Source organism: Astyanax mexicanus, chromosome 4 (assembly GCF_023375975.1).
Source record: "Astyanax mexicanus isolate ESR-SI-001 chromosome 4, AstMex3_surface, whole genome shotgun sequence".
Lineage (NCBI taxonomy): Eukaryota > Metazoa > Chordata > Actinopteri > Characiformes > Acestrorhamphidae > Astyanax > Astyanax mexicanus.
This window is the reverse complement of record NC_064411.1, coordinates 53548852-53569395: the sequence shown is the minus strand read 5'-3', so window position 1 is coordinate 53569395 and position 20544 is coordinate 53548852. Positions and strand designations below refer to the sequence as shown.

Sequence of the window (20544 nt, the reverse complement as noted above, 5' to 3'; positions counted from 1 at the left end):
ACCTGCTTTGAGATCAACTGTTCTGCAATTGGGTTCAACCACCCTCTGGGCTGGAGAGCTACTAGTCTGTAACAGTCCATCCCATTACACGTTATTTTCCAAAACAGACTTTTTTTTGTGGCTTCGCCACGTAATGGCTTGGAAAATATAATTTTCTGAGCTGCTAAATTTCTATGAGTATTTAAATCTACACTCTATTGCCAAACATATATGCTTACCTCTCTGATTGGTTTTAAATACCTGTGGTCATGAACTTGATTGGAAACTGCGAAAGGAAAGCATAATTTTGATGGGTTAAATTAAAGTAAAAAAGAAGACTAAACACAAATCTATTTTACTCACCTGACCATTAAATTCAAAGTAGAATTATTGTGCAATGCACAAAAACATCAATTAAATTACCTTACAGATTAGGCATACTACATACATAGGCGAACACTGTATAAAATAGCTTTTTGTCCGCTGCCACAAACCGTAATTACACTTTAGGCAAACATTTCCACAAAGATCCATGTAAAACACAACAGTGAGTGGAAATGGAGGAGCTACTGAACTACTAAAGCCAAAAAACGAATTGTTCCTTCTGTTTTTCAATTGCAGTCTGGATGCAAGAGTTTTATTACTGAGTAGAAGTGTAATTTTTTTTTTTAATAGTTGTCCAGTCTGGATATGGCTATAGTCATACTCAAATCAGAAGTCGTGAGTCAAAGTAAACAGTAAATCCAATTTAATTTTACTTCTTGAGTCTTATTATTAACTATCTCATTAATTTTCCAATCTCTGCGCTTCACCTCGGAAATCTGTGAGAATCGGACAGATGGAGGCACAATAGCGATCCGGCCGGTGCTCCACAGATGCAGCAGAGGTAGCCTCAGATCAGAGAGGGGCATTCATAAAACATCAGCATCTAAAAATAAAGCGCTCTTTTACCACCACTGCTTTCTAATCTGGGACACAGCTTTAGCTGTTTGTGTCGATACTCGTTACTTTCAGAGGCGTGGACAGAGTTCCCTCGGTCTGAGGAGGACTGGAGCATCTGGAGCTGCTGCTGCTGAAGATCCAGATCCAGTTCTGACGCTTCCATTCCCACCCTCAACTTATTTACATTACCTCCACATATTAATGACTTACTATCTACCCTTCTGCCCCCCCTGCCCCACCCCTGTTAGTATCTCATTATCTTGTCTTGTTTTGTCTTGTCTGATTATCCTGAAAGCTCATCCCCATTAGTATCTGTATCTGATTTTCATTAGTAATTGTCTTGTCTGATTATCCTGAGATAGAAATAAGTCATTATTATGTCCCACTGTGCCCTCCTCTATCCCCATGAATACCATTACTATCTCATTGTCTTGTCTTGTCTTGTTTTGTCTCGTGATGTTTTGTCTTGTTTTATCTTGTCTTGTTATATTTTGTCTTATCTTGTTTTATTTTGTTTTGTCTTGTTATATGTTGTCTTGTTTTATTTTGTCTTGTTATATTTTGTCTTGTCTTGTTATATATTGTCATGTATTTTTTTGCCTTGTCATGTTTTGTCTTGTCTTGCCTTTTTTGTCTTGTCATGTTTTGTCTTTTCATGTTTTGTCTTGTCTTGTTATATTTTGTCTTGTTTTGTCTTGTCTTGTTATATTTTGTCATGTCTTATTTTGCCTTGTCATATCTTGTTTTATCTTTTCTTGTTTTGTCTTGTTTTATTTTGTCTAGTCTTGACTTGCCTTGTCTTATTTTGTCTTGTTATATTTTGTCTTGTCTAGTCTTGACTTGCCTTGTTTTATTTTGTCTTTTCACGTTTTGTCTTGTCATGTTTTGTCTTGTTTTATTTTGTCTTTTCACGTTTTGTCTTGTCTTGCCTTTTTTGTCTTGTCATGATTTGTCTTATTTTATTTTGTCTTGTCATGTTTTGTCTTGTCTTGCCTTTTTTGTCTTGTCATGTTTTGTCTTGTTTTATTGTTCTAAGAGAGTAAGTCATTATCATGGCCTTGTCTTTTGTCTTGTCTTGTCATTATTATGGCCTTGCCTTTTGTCTTGTCTTGTCCTGTCATATTTCGTCTTGTCTTGTCTTATTTTGTCTTGTCATATTTTATGTCTGATGTGCCCAACTTTATCCCTCATTAATACCATTACTATCTCATTGTCTTGTCTTGTTTTATTTTGTCTTGTCTTGTTGTGTCTTGTCATGTTTAGTATTGTATTATTTTATTTTGTCTTGTCATGTTTTGTCTTCTCTTATTGTAACCCCCCCATACACCCCCTCACCCCCCTCCTCCTCCTCGCGCGCTGTTGATCTCTGAGTTTCTCCTTTAAGAAAGTCTCGCGCTCTCCTGGCCCCGGAGCCACGTGACGCTCCGCCGAGCGCGCGCCGCCATTTTGGAGGAAAGTTTGGAGTTAGTGAGGGACGGAGGAGACGGGCGGGCTGCGGGAGCTGCGTGAGCGCGAGCCGGACACGGGCCGAGAGAGAGTGAGAGAGAGAGCGCGAGCGGGGAGCAGCCGGGGGGAGCGCGCACGCGGGCGGGGGGCGTCAGCGTGTTGAGGGGGCGCGCGCTGGACGGTCAGGGTGGAATGAGTGCGCTCGCTCGCGCGCGCTGCTGGTGAATCTTCTGCAGACTGGAGTTTACTGCTCTCTGATTCTTGGGATTGCAACTGAGTGCGTGCGTGCGTGCGCGTGCGCAGAAGTCAGTGTGTGAGTGTGTGTATGCATGCACCCATACACACATGCATGCGTGTATGTGCGTGCATGCACGAGACAGAGTGACATACAGATAGCTGAAGTGTGTGTGTGTGTGTGTGTGGGTGTGTGTGTTCTGTGTGATCTGTTGTGGATACTGTGCACGAGCTGTCCGAACTGAGAGAGGGTGGTCTTCCCTGGTCTTACCCCCCCACCCCCTCCACACCCCTGCCAGCCCGGGGCAGGAGCGCCCAAAGGGGGCATCTGAGTGTCCCCTGACCCCCCAACTCTCCAGTCTGTGTGGACCTGCCTGCGGGGGGCATTCTGCTGGACCCTGGTGGACCCCGGTGGTCCCCCTGCCAGTGTGAACATGCCCGTCCGGAGAAAAGGTGAGTACTGCTGAGCTGGACTTCAAGACTTGTGTATTTGTATGTTTGTACTTGTGGACTCGTATAGACCTGTATACTTGTATACTTCTGGATTGTGGACTTGTACTTGTAGACCTGTATGTTTGTAGACCCGTATACTGATGGACTTTATAATGTGTATGTGTGGACATGAACTTGTAGACTTGTATACTGGTGGACTTTATAATGTGTATGTGTGGACAAAAACATAAGTATTGTAGACCTTTATACTTCTGGATTGTGGACTTGGGCTTGTACTTGTAACATGTACACTTGTACACCTGAGGTCTTGTGCGTTTTCTGATGTGTATTCGTGGTCTTGGACTTGTGTATTGTAAACCTGTATACTTGTAGACCTGTGTACTTGTAGACTTGGTAAAATGTATTGGTGGACTTGGAGTTGTGTAATGTAGACCTGTAGCTTTACTTGTAGACCTGTATATTGGTGGACTTGGTAGTGTGTATTTGTGCACTTGGACTAGTGCATTGTAAACTGTGTACTTCTGGATTGTGGACTTGTATGCTTTTATACTTGTTGACCTGTATGCTTGTTGACCTGTATATTTGTTGACCTGTGTACTTGTGGACTTGTGTATAGTATACTTGTAGACCTGTATGCTTGTGGACTTGTATGCTTTTATACTTGTTGACCTGTATGCTTGTTGACCTGTATATTTGTTGACCTGTGTACTTGTGGACTTGTGTATAGTATACTTGTAGACCTGTATGCTTGTAGACCTGTATACTTGTAGACCTGTGGACTTGTGGACTTGGTAAAATGTATTGGTGGACTTGGAGTTGTGTATTGTAGACCTGTGTGCTTGTAGACTTGTGTACCTTTAGACCTGTGTATTTTTGACCTGTGTATTTTAGACCTGTATATTTTTAGACCTGTAGCTATACTTGTTGACCTGTATATTGGTGGACTTGGTAATGTGTATTCGTGGACTTGGACTTGTGGACTTGTGGACTTGTGTATAATATACTTGTAGACGTGTATGCTTGTAGACCTGTATACTTCTAGACCTCTGGACTTGTGGATTTGGTAAAATGTATTGGTGGACTTGGAGTTGTGGATTGTAGACCTGTATACTTGTAGACTTGTGTACCTTTAGACCTGTATGTTTTTAGACCTGTAGCTATACTTGTAGACCTGTATATTTGTGGACTTGGTAATGTGTATTTGTGGACTTGGACTTGTGTATTGTAAACCTGTATACTTCTAGATTGTGGGCTTGTATACTTGTAGACCTGTATATTTGTTGACCTGTGTACTTGTGGACTTAGTAAAATGTATTTGTGGACTTGGAGTTGTGTATTGTAGACTTGTATTGCTTGTAGACCTGTGTACTCTTAGACCTGTGTATTGTAGACCTGTAGCTTTACTTGTAGACCTGTTTATTGGTGGACTTGGTAATGTGTATTGGTGGACTTGGACTTGTATGTTGTAAATCTGTATACATCTGGATTGTGGATCTGGGTTTGTATGCTTGTATACTTGTAGACATCTATACTGGTGGGGTTTTGTGGTGTGTGTTTGTGGACTTGGACTTGACTTGTGTGTTGTAGAACTGTGTACTTGTAGACCTGTATATTGGTGGACTTGGTAATGTGTATTTGTGGACATGGACTTGCATACTTGTAGACCTGTATACTGATAAAATTGGTAGTGTGTATTTGTGGACTTGGACTTGTGTGCAGTATACTTGACCTGTATAGTTGTGGATATGTGTAATTGTAGACCTGTATAGTTGTGGAAATGTGTACTTGTGGACTTGGTAAAGTTTATTTGTGGACTTGGACTTGTGTATTGCGTACTTGTAGACCTGTTTTCATGTAGAACTGTGTACTTGCAGAACTGTGTACTTAGAGACCTGTGTGCTTAGAGACCTGTGTGCTTGTAGATCTTTATACTTATATGCTTGTGGACTTGAAGACGTGTAGACTGTTATGCATGATTCTGGACCTGTGTACTTGTAGACTTGGACTTGCGGGCATGTATTCTTGTAGAGTTGAATTTGTGGACTTGTAAACATTGGAATTGTGTAATTGTATACTTGTAAACCTCTACACTTGTGGAGCTGGATGCTTGTAGACTTGGTTATGTGTATTTGTAAACTTGTATAATTGTATACTTGTAGACGTGGACTTTTGTTCTATTGCATAATTGCATTAGCCTGTCTTTCCCAATCCTGCACATACCCTCCCTCACTACCTCACACACACACACACACACACACACACACACACACTACCACACACATATATATATATATGCAACTGATATAATGATATTTAATAGCATGATCATGCGATTAGTATGGATTTTCTTGATTAATTTATGTTGCTGACAAATCCCTAGCAATAGGGATATAATAAAATGTTTTTGAATATTATTAATTTTGCCACTTTTTTTTAAGTTACTTTTTTCTTCTTTACAAAAATACTTTGTAATTGGAATATACAAAACTTTAAGTGTCTTAAATAATGTAAAAATAAAATGACCCGCCTTTTTTAAACCTCTGGTCAATATCGAGTTCAGCTAAAATATATATGTTTTTCCGTATATTGCACAATAAATCACTAGTATGATAATTGTGACAGTCCTCCTGAGTGAGGATGTAGTCAGTACAGGACTAGTACAGCCCTGTAAAGTGAAAGTGTGTGTGTGTGTGTGTGTGTATATATATGTGTGTGTGTGGTATAGGGTGTTGGGGTTATCTCAGGCTGGTACACACCCTGCTGCCAGACTCTCACGCTGCAACCCTATAGCCTGTAAAACATTCAGCAGCAGCCTGGCACCCTGCAATGCCCCAGGAGCAGGGATTGGGAGATGGTTTCTGTGTCGTGTGGGGGGCATACCTGTCAATTTTTAGATTTAAAAATAAGGGATATTTTCCTCTGTCCGCTTAAAGTCGTCCCACCAGCCCAACGAAGGTTCAGTATCCCTTCCATTTTAAGACAGGTATTTTTAAGCAGCTATCAGACAAATCTCATCACAGTTTACATGATTAGCCTACCGTTACCTTTCTTTTAGAAAAATCGCTGAATATCCAGATCTGTTTTAACATCAGCAGCTCCGACTAGCTGCCTGAACTCAGCGACGAGGGGCTTCCCCACACTGACCCCCCTTTGCAAGCTGATTGGCTGTTTCTCCTGAAAGGCGGGACTTTCTCTTTGATCCGGCTCCACGATTGGTTAGGAGACACAGAGCGGTCAGTGCCCTGTCTCTATATCTTTTTATTTTAATATAATACGGGAAATTTACGGGAAAATACTAAAACGGGAGGACGGCGGGAAAGAGGAGTAAAATCCGGTAGTTTCCCGGCCAAAACGGGAGACTTGACAGGTATGGTGGGGGGGCATACTGTATTTTTCTGACTATATTGTGCGCTTAAAATCCTTTAATTTTCCCAAAAAATGGACAGTGCACCTTGTTTATGAATTCTACCAGTCAGGTATTAAAGAGCAGTAAAGCCACTTTGCTGTACAGCAATATAATTGTAATTTTCAAGTAAAGTTTCTCCAGCACTAAGCAAAAATCATTTATTATTTACTGTATTTTACGGACTTTAAGGCAGACCATCAATAAACATATATTTTTTTTATCCATTTTTTTTATCCATTTTCTTTAATAAAAGGCATACTGGATTATAAAGCGCTAGTTAGGATGCCAACATCGAGTTGAGCAAGAGTGTTGCCATTTTTACCTTATAATGGGGAAGCATTTAAATAAACAAAACTGTAAATCTTAAAAAAAAAATATTTTAATTCAAAGTTAAACGAGTGCCGGGTGTTAATCTACACAGATTAACATCCAGTAAAGAGGGTGAGTAAAGAGCTTCCGTTTATTTAGTCTAAGGGTGAGTTTCCATTGACGTTTCTCCAGCACTAAGGCTGGGTGCAGCAGCATTAGCATTAGCCGCTAACCACAGCGCTAGCTCTTTCGCTCTTGTGTTTAGAGGAGAGTATATTGGACTGTAGTCTGTGTGTTGTGTTAAAACAAGCTCTGTGCGACGAACCGCTAGCTGATAGCGCCCTGAGTTACCAGAACACTCAGGGTTCCTCAGTCTAGTGCTATCAGACAGCTTTTACATCTTGCTAGTGCTGCGGTTAGTGGATAATGCTAATGCTGCTGCACCCAGCCTTAGTGCTGGAGAAGCTTTACTAAAAAAAAATCACCCTATTGGAAATCTAAGCTTACTGTAAATAAACGGAAGCACGTTTCTTACCCAAATAAACAGTGTTCAGGAGAGAAATCTGTGACTTTTTGTTGACTTTTTTTTTTTTTTTGAGAATTACAGTCCAGTTTACATAGAACAGGGGTGTCCAAACTTTTTTTGTTGGGGGCCAGAAGGAGAAATATATTTGAAGTCACGGGCCACAGACTCTGTAATAAAACAAATAATTAAATATCCTACTTTAAATAATACTTTTTTCCTGATTATTTTTTATGTAAACACCATTTTACTTGACTTACTATCTTTATCTTTGACAGTGTTGTGTAAACTAAGATTTTTCAAATTGATGTTTAATTTCATGATTTCTCTTAATATTAAACTCCTTAATTACGGCAACTTTTAGACTCTTTTGCTCCGATTTTCTGCGCTAGAAATGCGCAGTCTCTCCGCTTTTAGACTCTTTGATCTGTTTTTCTGCACTAGAAATGCGCACCCTCTCCGCTTTTAGACTCTTTGGCCCGTTTTTCTGCGCTAGAAATGCGCACCCTTTCCGCTTTTAGACTCTTTGGCCCGTTTTTCTGCGCTAGAAATGCGCACCCTCTCCGCTTTTAGACTCTTTGGCCAGTTTTTCTGCGCAAGAAATGCACACTCTCTCCGCTTTTAGACTCTTTGGTCTGTTTCTGACACCTAGCGTTCAAACTTTGAATCTCACATTATAAAAACCTGCTTAACAGCGGACCAACTTTCATTCTATTTCTAAAATACCTCGCGGGCCGCTCCAAAAAAGGAACCGAAGGGCCGAAGTTTGGACACCCCTGACATAGACTTTTACCTCAGTTATCCCATTAGAAGGGAAAACATGGCGACACCCCTGTTCCCTTCAAAGTAGGCATCCTTAATAGTGTCGCTTAATGTGCCTAATAATCCGATGCACCTTATAGTTCCAAAAATACAGTGATTAATAATTTATTTATTTGTGCTTTCAAATGTAATTTTTTCCCCGTTAAAAAAACCCACAAAAAAGACATTAAGGCATAACAACTAGGGGTGGGCAATATTATATTGTATACAATATATCGTGACACAGAAATATCATGATATTAAAAATCCATATCGTGATAATAGGGCTGTTCTGTCTTAAAAGTAGTCTATTATTTACTGTGAAGCTTTAGGTGTATTTATTGTATAACTGTTCTAGTTTGCAGTTTATATGCATGCACTAAATATTCTGCAATATTATTTGCTGCATTATATTATTTTATGCTGTATTATTTATTTTCCCACATTATGATTATACTGTTATACTATTATACTATATTCCTGAAATTAATTAATTATTTTAGTTTTCCTATATCGCCAAGTATATAATATATAATATAGTATATAATATCGTGATATTTTTTTAGAGCCATATCGCCCAGCCCTAATAACAACTATTACTCGGTTACTTGATTGTTGGTAGCAGTGATACCTAATGAATGGTTTGCCTCATATACAGTACCAGTCACAAGTTTGGACACACCTTCTCATTTCAAACAAACAAAAAAAAAACATCTGTATTCTGGAATGCTGTGTGCAAACAGAGATCGGATATGAAACAATGGTTAGTACTCGTATTTATGTTTCAGTACACCTCAAGTACTTTTAACACCGGAGTTCTCCTTTAATATAGTCTTCAGTATTAAATTTATGATGGGAAAAAAAAATCATAAAACAGAATGAAAACACATTGAATGAGGGAAAAGAGGTGTGTCCACACTTTTGGCTGGTACTGTACGTCCATGTGTAATATTAAATATAGTGTGTAATATTAAATATGGTGTGTGTGTGTGTGTTTGTATGTATAGATGCACAGCGGGCTCTGCTGCTGTTGGAGGAGTACAGGACGAAGCTCACTCACGCTGAGGACCGACAGCTGAGGAGCTCCATCCAGAGAGTCATCGACATCTTCCAGAGTAACCTGTTCCAGGCGCTCATAGGTAACTAACTACTGCAGTGTCTTCTCTTCTGCTTTACAGTGATTCTTAATGGGGGCATATTATTATGCAAAACCCATTTTTTTTTATACTTTTGGGCCTCGATATACACTATAAACACCGAAAAACATCCATCCATCCATCCATCCATCCATCCATCCATCCATCCATCCATCCATCCATCCATCCATCCATCCATCCATCCATCCATCCATCCATCCATCCATCCATCCATCAACCCCCACCAGCCAGAGCCCCACCCACTACATCAGTTGAAGAAACGCAATTTTGGTCATTTCGATCTGTTGGTTGAGACCGTCAGACAGTACACAGCAGGATTAGCCAGCAGACTTTGTCTGAGGGAGGGATCTATCCGCTTTATGTGAAAGTGATTTTTTTTATAACATGTTTTATACTATAGCCCATAGACACACACACTAGCACTTTACAGTACGTTGTTTCAGAATCACCTTTGCAATGTGCACATGTACAGTTGTCACAGAACAGGACATGCAGGACGAGATGTCTCGTAAGGCGAATGACAATAAACATGACTTTATATCAAAGGAAAATTCACACTTGTCATTTTACGTCATATACCTTCCAAACAAAGATTATATCTGCCCAGTATCATTCATTTTACTCCAGTTTACTCCAGTTTGAGAGCATCAGTTAAAGTAAAGTGGTGAAGAGGTAGAGATACAGGTATACAGTGAATAGTGAATATTTGAGTAATGTTCGAATTTAAGAACATTTAAGTTAAGTTAATTTAAGTTACTACATGATTCCTTATATTTCTTAAAATAAAACCATTGAATGAGCCAGTGTTTTCAAACACCTATTCGTTCATTGTTTCTTCTTAAATCAGGGTGTTAAAAATATTTTGAGGACATTTTATTGAGGGTTTGGTTGCATTCAACAACAAGAGCTTTAGCTTTAAAATAAGTTATAAGTTATTTATGTACTTAGTTACTTTTTTATTTACTTACGTACTTATTTACTTTTTTACTTAGTATGTACTTTTTTACTTACATACTTATGTACTTACTTATGTACTTACTTTTTTACTTACTCAGTATTTACTATTTTACCTACGTATGTACTTATGTACTTGTTTATGTACTTACTGTTTTACTTATTTACGTACTTACTTACTTTTTTACTTACTTAAGTACATATTTTTTACTTACTTACGTAGGTACTTTTTTACTTACATACTTTTTTACTTATGTACTTACTTTTTTACTTACTTACGTACTTACTTTTTTACTTGGGTATGTACTTACTTTTTTACTTACTCAGTATTTACTTTTTTACTTACGTATGTACTTTTGTACTTATTTACGTACTTACTGTTTTACTTATGTATGTACTTACTTTTTTACTTAAGTACACACTTTTTACTTACTTACGTAGGTACTTTTTTACTTACTTAAGTACATACTTTTTACTTACATATGTGCTTACTTTTTTACTTGGGTATGTACTTATTTATGTACTTACTTTTTTTTACTTACTCAGTATTTACTTTTTTACTTACGTATGTACTTACATACTTATTTAAGTACTTACTGTTTTACTTATGTACGTACTTACTTATTTACGTACTTACTTTTTTACTTACTTAGTATTTATTTTTTTACTTACTAACATACTTACTTTTTTACTTACGTATGTATTTATGTACGTACTTACTTACTTTTTTACTTACGTACATACTTTTTACTTACTTATGTAGGTACTTTTTTACTTACGTACGTACATACTTTTTACTTACTTACGGACATACTTTTTTACTTACTTATGTACTTATTTACTTTTTTACTTACTTACATGTATACTTTTTACTTACTTATGTAGGTACTTTTTTACTTACTTAGGTACGTACTTTTTTACTTACTTACGCACATACTTTTTTTTACTTACTTACGTACTTACTTTTTTACTTGGGTAGGTACTTACTTACATACTTGCTTACTCACGTGTTTACTTACTTACTTACTTGATCCCAGAGGGAAATTTTGGATAAGATATAATGATACAGATAAAAAATTACAACAAATATAAAGTGTAATGTCATATATTAAGACTAAACAATGTCGTTTTTGATTATGCATTTAGATTCCGACAGCGTGGAGTTTTGGCGCAGTGTTTCATTATGTATAAAAGTGTAATTTGGGTGCATCACTAATCTGAAGATTGTTTTATTGAAAACTGTTCCTCTGCTCCACATCGATACACTCCTCCTGCCTGGGTTTCACACTGAGCTGCTGGTTATAAACGTCCTATAGACCCTCAGTGTGACCTCAGCCACGCTGTGGTGTCATTACCACTGCCACCTTTTCTAAAGTGGTGGAGGGTCACTGACGCCTAGGTGACATAATCCTAGTGTAGAGTTCATCAGGTCAAATGTTCCAAGTTTAAATATATGTATCTACGTTATATTTAGGGTTCGTACGGTCATAAACAAGTCTGAAAAGGTCATGGAATTTGAAAATAGCAATTTCCAGGCATGGATAAGTTTTGGATAAATAAAAATACCCAGAAAGTTTTGGGAAAGTCATGGAAATTTGCTCTACAAATCTTTGTGTTTCAGTTTATCGATTAAAAAGCTCAGAGTTAATCCAGTAATTTAGCCTGAAACAATGGAGCTCTCAGGATCTGACACACATTTTATTGTTAAACGTTTTAAGCAGATTCATTTTAGACCAACTATTATCAATTTTAATTATAGTTTTAGATGATTTTTGTTTTTTTTTGTCCATTTCTGCTCTGATGTTTTAAAATTTGTAATATTGTGGTCATGAAAATTTGCCTTAAAGGCATGGAAAAGTCATGAAACAAACATGGAAATGTATTGGTTAAAAAGTGTATAAACCCCTTTATATTGCCTTTAAAAGTATCAGCTGTTTTAAAAGCTTGCCTTGCTGCGTTTGGTGATGTGAGGTTTGGATGGATTTGAGCTGCTCGGCCATAAAAAACTCTCAATTCCACGAATCTCTCTACTGTACTCTACTGTTCTTGATCTAATCTGAAGCCACTTGTAGTTTGGAGGTCTTTAGTGAGTGACTCCTGTGGTAATGGAAGTGATTTAAAACACCGGAGTTTAACTTGTTATCTTGTGAGTGTGGAACTTGTCCTTCAGTTTGGAGATACTGGTACCAGGGCTCACTCCAAATAATGCCACAACTTGAGGAACCGTTTTAAGGAACACCAGCTTGAAGTTGGTCAACCGCATGGGCCCTGTCCAGATCAGTTAAACACAAGGCATGATGACGATCCTTGTAGCAAGTTTCAACAGTAGGGTGACAACAAAGCCATTTGACGATGTGCATCATGGAAACGTATTTTTCCATTTTTTGTTTCTGAAATGTTATGCATTTGCTTTGTTGAAACACCAGAGGTCACAATCCTGGGGAGCCAGTGGGCGTAAGCAAAGGGCAGAGGATATGTCAGTCATTTTTGACTAAAGCCAATCACACGAGCGCTTTTTTCCCCCTATATTTTGCACAGTGGTCTCATTAGCCGGGAGAGATGACTGATCCTGAGATGTTGAAAGTTTTTAGGTGTTGAAATTTTAAATGCAGCCAAATTATAGCAAAAAAGTTATTAGGTATTTAAGTACAGTAATGAATTATTATTATTTCCTTTGTTACTGTTACCGACAGTGATGATGAAGATTTTCTCTCTAAACTGCCTAAAGATATAAGAACAGTCTGGATTGCTTTGCTAATCCCAGAAAATGCATGTTCTTTACAAAAGTTTAAAAGTCAGTTTAAAAGAGAAATTAACAGGCTTTTCTATGGTATAAGAATTATTTCCATGAAGGATTGATGCAACAAACAAACCCAAATCAACCAAACACTAATTTCCGTACATTATCTGCTCTGTTTTAATGGGAAAAAGTAGGATATGGCTGATTTAAAGCTGATTGTGTATGATTGATCTGTTCTCTGGTGGTGGGGCGTGTCGAGGCCGGTTGGTCGGTGTGGGTGTAACTCGGGTTTATTCTGAGGAACTGGAGTAGAGTTTCTGCTCTCAGACAGCTGATAACAGACTCGGCCTGTTTGACTTTCCCAGCGGTCCGGCTGGCACGGTGCCAGCACGACTCTGTCAGACCCTGAAGGTGTGGAGCTTCCTGTCTCGACCACAACTCCATCATTTCTACAGAAATATCTCTGTTTGGAGAGTTTAGAGCTGCAGAATAGACAAGTTTAGAGAGAGATTTTAGTCTTTTGTGCTTTGTTTTTCAGTTTGAACTCATGCTGTGATTTCCAGTACAGCCTTTTTTTAATGCAGAGCCACCTGAGGGCCCGAAGATCACCAGCATCCACGAGAATACTGTCCATTCGAACGTTTTAATTATATTATGGGCTGAAGATGATGGGATATCCAAACACTACGCAATTTTATACTTATTCATATCTGGATGGGATTAGTTTCTAATGGGGGACATCTGTGAAAAATATTTTACCATTCTACTCAGTGATTAAAAACTCCTGCATTCGGACTGCGATTGAAAAAACAGGAGGACCAGTGAGTTTTTTTTGGTCACATGACATCGTGTTCAGTAGCTCCTCCATTTCCACTCGCTGTTTTGTTTTTTTTAATGTGTTTCATCCCCATGGAAACGCGAGCTCAAAGTGTAAATACGGTGCGCGGCAGTGGACAAATAGCTATTTTATTAAACGCGAGGAGACGCAACTCAGAGATGTGCGTCCGGACAGGACTAAAATTACACGAAGTTCAGTGAAAAACAGTAGATAATAATTCAACCTGTAATTTTCTGAGGGGGCGTCTGAGAAAAACACGTACGTGGTCGTTCTGGACAGGAATAAAATTACAGAGGACCCCCCATAAAAGAGACAATTACCCCAGAACCCCCTGAGAAACTAATCCCATCCGGATTTTGTCCACAATTTTTTTATGCAGGTTTTCACAGATTGGTGAAGTTCTTTACAATTTTGCTTCTGATGCCTCTTTGCTGCCAAAATGTCAACTTTTACACAATTTTGGAGCATTTCTGTTAGTATGTTCATCCTGAACATACTAAACGCAGTCTGAGTGTGACCCGTATGTTTTATAGTGCAGCTCTAGAACATTCCTGGCTTGTTGGTTGTGAGTGTGACGGGTGTAGAGGAGTGTTTCGGATGTTTGTTTGATTGTTTGTCCAGAAGAATGATGCTGCTTCTCAGAGTCACATGCTTTAGGGTGTGGAGCCTCTGATTTACGTTTTACTGCTGGATTCCTTTCTTAACCAGTGTCCAATTGTGCTGCTCGTATTGGACAGACAGACTTCTCACTATCTAGCAGCACTAGCAAGCTCAATCTGGAACCGCTGACGTAGTGCTGGGGGGTTAGGTTAATTTACTAGCAAACTTGCACTGCTGGGGTTTATTTACAAATAAAATTGCACTGCGCTAAGGGAAAATATATGATAAAAAAAATGCAAAGCTGAGGTTAATTTACAGGTAAAATTACACTGCGCAGAGTTAAATGTACAAAAAAAGAACTGCTAAGGTTAATTTACAAGTAAAATTGCACTGCTGAGGTTAATACATGAGTAAAATTGCACTGTGCTGAAATAAATGTGCAATTAAAATAGGACTGCTGAGGTTAAAGTAAAATAGAGTAAAATCTCACTGGGCTGAGGTAAATCTAAGAGTAAAATTGCACTGCTGAGGTTAACTTACTGGTAACATTACACTGTGCAGATGTAAATGCACAAAAATATTGCACAGCTGAGGTAAATATACAAGTGAAATTGCACTGCTGAGGTGAATTTACGAATAAAATTGCACTGCTAAGGTTAATTTACAAGTAAAATTGCACTGCTGAGGTTAATACATGAGTAAAATTGCACTGTGCTGAAATAAATGTGCAATAAAAATGGGACTGCTGAGGTTAATTCATGAATAAAATTGCGCTGCTTAGGTTAATTTACAAGTAAAATTGCACTGCTGAGGTTAATGTACGAGTAAAATTGCCCTGCTGTTCGTCTCGGACAGACAGACTTCTCACTATCTAGCAGCATGTGGCTCGTTCTGGAACCGCTGACGTAGTGCTGGGCGGTATGACCAAAAATGCATATCACTGTATTTTTCATGGTATATATCACGGTATTTTTATTATTATTATTTATTTATATATATTTTCTTACATCACTAGGCTTTTACGTAAGTTTGTGACTTACTGTACTGTTAATAGTACATATAATATAAAACACTAAGGCTTTAAATTAAGGCATTGATTACTAATGGATTTAGGGTGAGGGTGAGGCCCGGCGGACCAATCACAGCTGTCCGCATTGCACGACGGCTGGTTATATTTCCAGAGAGGTGCGCGTCGAGCTACGGCGTAGGGTAGGGTGTAGGCTACGCAGCGACGACTAGGCTACGGCGTAGATTCGACTCAGGAGTATAAAGTGGCTCCACAGAGCTGAGCTTCCAATGCGTTAGCTTCTTATGCTTACTGGCTAGCGTTAGCTGGCAAGCTGTCCCAGTGTTTATTAAAATTAAACTGAACTAAACACAAAGCTAATCTTAAACAATAACTACAGAGCAAACACCAGCACTCCATACACCACTAAACAGATCCAAACACATGCTGACGTGAACTTATAAATAAAGTAGCACTGCTGAGGTTAATTTATGAGTAAAATTGCACTGCTATGGTACATGTATTGTATAAAATGGCTTCTAGGGTAAACATTTGAATAAAATGGCACTGCTGAGGTAATCTCATGAATAAAATGCAAATGTACGCATATAAGTAAAATTGCTCTGGTGTAAATTTATAAGAAAAATTGCACTGCCAAGGTACATTTTTGATAAATTGCACTGATTATGTTAATGTATTAGTAAAACTGCACTGCTAAGGTAAATGTATTATTTAGAATAGCTTCTGGGGTAAGTGTATGATACAAATTGCACTGCTGAGGTAAATCTGTTGATGAAATTGGACTGCTCCGGTGCATTTAAGACTACAATGGCTATGCTGAGGTAAATATATGAATAAAATAGCTATGCTAAAGTAAATCTATAATACAAATTGCACTGTTGAGGTAAACGTATGAATAAAAGGGCATAGCTGAGTCTAATTTATAGTAAAAATTACACTGCTTCGCTATATGGACAGATGTTTCAGTGGCATACTGAATGTTTTATTTCTGTGCATCCCAGATTATTTTCAAAACTGATTTAATGATGGTTAAAATTGAGCTGAAGTGAACCGAGTGTTTGTGACTCTGTTAGTGGTGAAGGTGATGGAGTGTCCAGAAGTGACCTGATGAAGCTTCTTGGACCAAAAGCTTTAGCCACAAGATGCTGGACTGCGAGTTATAAATATTTGGTTTGCGGAGACAGTTCAGATTGGCAAAGAGAAAAGTGTGTGTGTGTGTTTTGTGTGTATGTGTGTGTGTGTGTGTGTCCGCGTCTGAGCTTCAGCAGAGCTCTGGTTCTACCAGCATGCTGTCTTACTATAAGCTGCTGTGATGAATTGGCGAGTGCTTGACCTCAGCAGATGAGTTTATACATCATGCATGTATAACACACACACGCACACACTTACACACACACAGGCATGGAGTCTCAGTTGTGTACAATATGGGCAAAATTATTGGGACTCCCGCTCATTCATTGTTTCTTGTGATATCAAGAATATTTAAGAGTTTATCCTGCTTTTGTTGGAGTAACTGATTTAGATTCTGGAGGAACCTAATTAGATTCTTGCACTGCTGAGGTTAATGTACGAGTAAAATTGCACTGCGCTGTAGTTAATTTACTAGCAGACTTGCACAGCTGAGGTTTATTTATGAGCAAAATTGCACTGCGCTGAGGGAAAATATTTACGAGAAAAAATACACTGCTGAGGTTAATTTACAAGCAAAATTGCACTACTGTTAAATTAAGAGTAAAATTGCACTGCGCTGACGTAAATGTACGAGTAAAATTGCTCTGCTGAGGTTCATTTACTTGTAAAATTGCACTGTGCTGAGGTAAATGTATGATACATATTGCACTGCTGAGGTTTATTTACGCAGTAAAATTGCACTGTGCTGAGGGAAAATATTTACGAGAAAATACACTGCTGAGGTTAATTTACAAGTTAAAGTGCACTACTGTTAAATTAAGAGTAAAATTGCACTGCGCTGATGTAAATGTATGAGTAAAATTGCACTGCTGAGGTTCATTTAATTGTAAAATTGCACTGTGCTGAGGTGAATGTACAATAAAAGTTGATTTTAAACTGCTGAGTTTAATTTCCGAGAAAAACTATTCTGCATGGAGGTAAATGTACGATAAAACTGAACTCTGCTAAGGTTAATAAGTAAATTGAGGAGGAGAATTACACTGCGCTGAGGTAAATGTAAGAGTAAAATTGCACTGCTGAGGTTCATTTAATTGTAAAATTGCACTGTGCTGAGGTAACTGTATAATAAAAGTTAAACTGCTTTAATTTCAGAGAAAAAATATTCTGCATGGAGGTAAATGTTGAGGAGTAAATGTACACTCTGCTGAGGTAAATGTATGAAAAATATTGCACTTCTAAGGTAAATTTACCAGTAAAATTACACTGTGCTGAGGTAAATGTTCGTTAATAATTTGACTGCTCAGGTTAATTTACGTGTAACATTATACTCTGCAGAGGTATATGTACAATAAAAATTGCACTACTAAGGTTAGTTTACAAGTAAAATTACACTGCGCTGTAGTAAATGTACGAACAATTTAACTAAAATTGAAAAAATGGCACTGCTGAGGGTAATTTATGAGTAAAATTGCACTGTGCTGAAGTATGATAATGATAATACTGATAACTTTGATAATTCTGCCCACTATATTTATATAATCAAATTTTCATACTCTCACATCTCTACTGCCAGTATTGCTGTGAGTAAATTTCTGTCAGTTACAGAACTGCAGAATAAGTAATTTTATAAAGATTCAGGCCTGTTTTTTGTATGATATGAAGTTACTTTCGCTCCTCGTCCTCATTACTCACCAAAAACTGTAAAAACTAAACAGTAAAAATGGCACTGCTGAGGTTAATTTACGAGTAAAATTACACTGCACTGAGGTAAATGTATGAAAAATATTGCACTGCTCAGTTTAATTTACACGTAACATTATACTCTGCAGAAGTAAATGTACAATAAAAAATGCACTACTAAGGTTACACTGTGCTGAAGTAAATGTACAATAAAATTGAACTAAAATTGAAGAAATTGCACTGCTGAGGGTAATTTATGAGTAAAATTGCACTGTGCTGAAGTATGATAATGATAATACTGATAATTGTGATGATTCTGCCCACTATAATTGTATGATAAATTTTTCTATTATCAGTATTGCTGTGAGTAAATTTCTGTCAGTAACAGAACTGCAGAATAAGTAATTTTATAAAGATTCAGGCCTGTTTTATGTGTGATATGAAGTTACTCTTGCTCCTCGTCTTCATTACTCACCAAAACCTGTAAAATCTAAACAGCTGCGTCAGAGCTGAGCTGCTTTTTTACTTCCCCCTCCATTCAGAGCCCTGCAGGAAGAGCAGCACCTATTATAGGTGAACTTTGTGAATGTGGTGACCCACATACCGCGGCCGTGAGGAGCCCTGCTCAGGATAACTCCTCTTCCTCTTCTTCTTCTTCTTCAGAGGAGTCCTGAGAGGCTTCCTCAGCCTCTCTAATCAGCGCCGGGCGTGCCGAGCAGCCACACGCAGTACCGCCGGCTGCCACTCTGCTGCTGCCGGCTGGCACTCCGCTGCTGCCCGCCCAGACTGACTGCAGTAAATCACCGGGCTCCGGGATTAGGCCCGGGGTAATCATGTCAACAGACGGATTACATTTTGTTTGTCCCTCGGAATACATATCTGAGGAAGAGTCAAATTGGAAACTGTGGTTCAAGTCCAGTTTTTCATTTGCGGCGCTCTGCGGATGTGGCACGAGCGGGCGTGCATGCCTGCGTGGAATGCTGCACAAAACATCACAGTTCTTTATGGCATAAATGCCCCCCAAACACACCCAATCTTAAGCTCATTTTTCTACATCATTCTTGATAAAACGTGGTAAAAGTTGAAGATTTGTGGCCTATGCTAGGGATGTGCCGTATTGTATCGTATGTGATAATATCGCCAAAATATATATTTTTTAAAATCGTGAACGATATTATACCCTGAAATATCGTATCGCCATATCACCCACCCCTAATTATCACATCAGGGTACTACTTTTTGCTGTTTTTATCAATAGAAAATTCACACTGTTCTCATTTCCCATTATATATCTACTAGAGACTAGAGATTATATCTGTCCAGTATCATTTATTTTACTTTAATCCTGGATATATGCAGATATTTGTAGTGTCATGTTTATAAGTATCTTGACATTCTGGATCATTGACTTCTGTTACAAATCTGATAAAATTATTTTTTTAAATATCTCAGTTAGCCATATCATAAAATTATAAATAGTCATATCGCCAAAAGTTCGTATCGTTATCGTGAAAATACCCTGAAATATTGTGATATTATTCTAGAGCCATATCGCCCACTCCTAGCCTACGCTATTGTTGTGTGTGTGGCCACCAAGCTCAGGGTTGTGGGTTCAATAGGCCCGGTCAACAGCAATGCTAATTCTGCTAACCTGACGCTAGCTAGTGCGTTGCTAATGCTGCTATTCCGACTCAACAAGCCTGGTCAACAGCGCTGCTAATTCCGCTAGCCTAATGCTAGCTAGATGGGATTCTAATGCTGCTAGCCCGACTCAATAAGACCGCGCTAACTCAACAGCGCTGCTAATTCCACTAGCTAGCGGGATGCTAATTTTGCTATTCCGATTCAACAAGCCTGGTCAACAGTGCTGCTAATTCCACTAGCCCAATGCTAGTGCTGGGGATGCTAATGCTGCTAGCCCAACTCAATAAGACCACGTTAACTCAACAGAGCTGCTAATAATGCTAGCCAGACGCTAGCTAGTGCGTTGCTAATGCTGCTAGCCTGACACATCAAGCCTGGTCAACAGCGCTGCTAATTCCACTTGCCCGATGCTAACTTGCGTTTTGCTAATGCTGCTATTCCGATTCAACAAGCCTGGTCAAGAGAATTTCTAGCTAGTGCGTTGCTAATGCTGCTAGCCCGACTCAATAAGATCATGCTAACTCAACAGCGCTGCTAATTCAGCTAGCCCAATGCTAACTAGCGTTTTGCTAATGCTGCTATTCCGATTCAACAAGCCCGGTCAACAGCGCTGCTAATTCCGCTAGCCTGACGCTGCGTTTTGCTAATGCTGCTATTCCCACTCAATTCCCACTTCCGAT

The 20544-nt window shown here is 38.6% G+C and overlaps 1 protein-coding gene across 15 annotated transcripts in view; it reads left to right on the top strand.

The window, feature by feature from the left end:
• The first annotated feature begins 2505 nt into the window (after positions 1 to 2505).
• Positions 2506 to 20544, top strand: part of dlg1b (discs large MAGUK scaffold protein 1b) — a 174334-nt gene continuing 156295 nt past the window's right edge. For 6 of the 15 annotated variants that reach the window (XM_022678664.2, XM_049476557.1, XM_049476556.1 and 3 more), the window contains exons 1-2: positions 2514 to 3054; positions 9101 to 9232. In XM_022678664.2, the coding sequence (XP_022534385.2) occupies positions 3036 to 3054; positions 9101 to 9232 (151 nt within the window). In that variant the 5' untranslated portion in view covers positions 2514 to 3035. Of the gene's footprint in view, positions 3055 to 9100; positions 9233 to 20544 lie in introns of all 15 variants that reach the window. The other 9 variants (XM_049476554.1, XM_049476550.1, XM_049476549.1 and 6 more) reach the window with 4 other exon arrangements.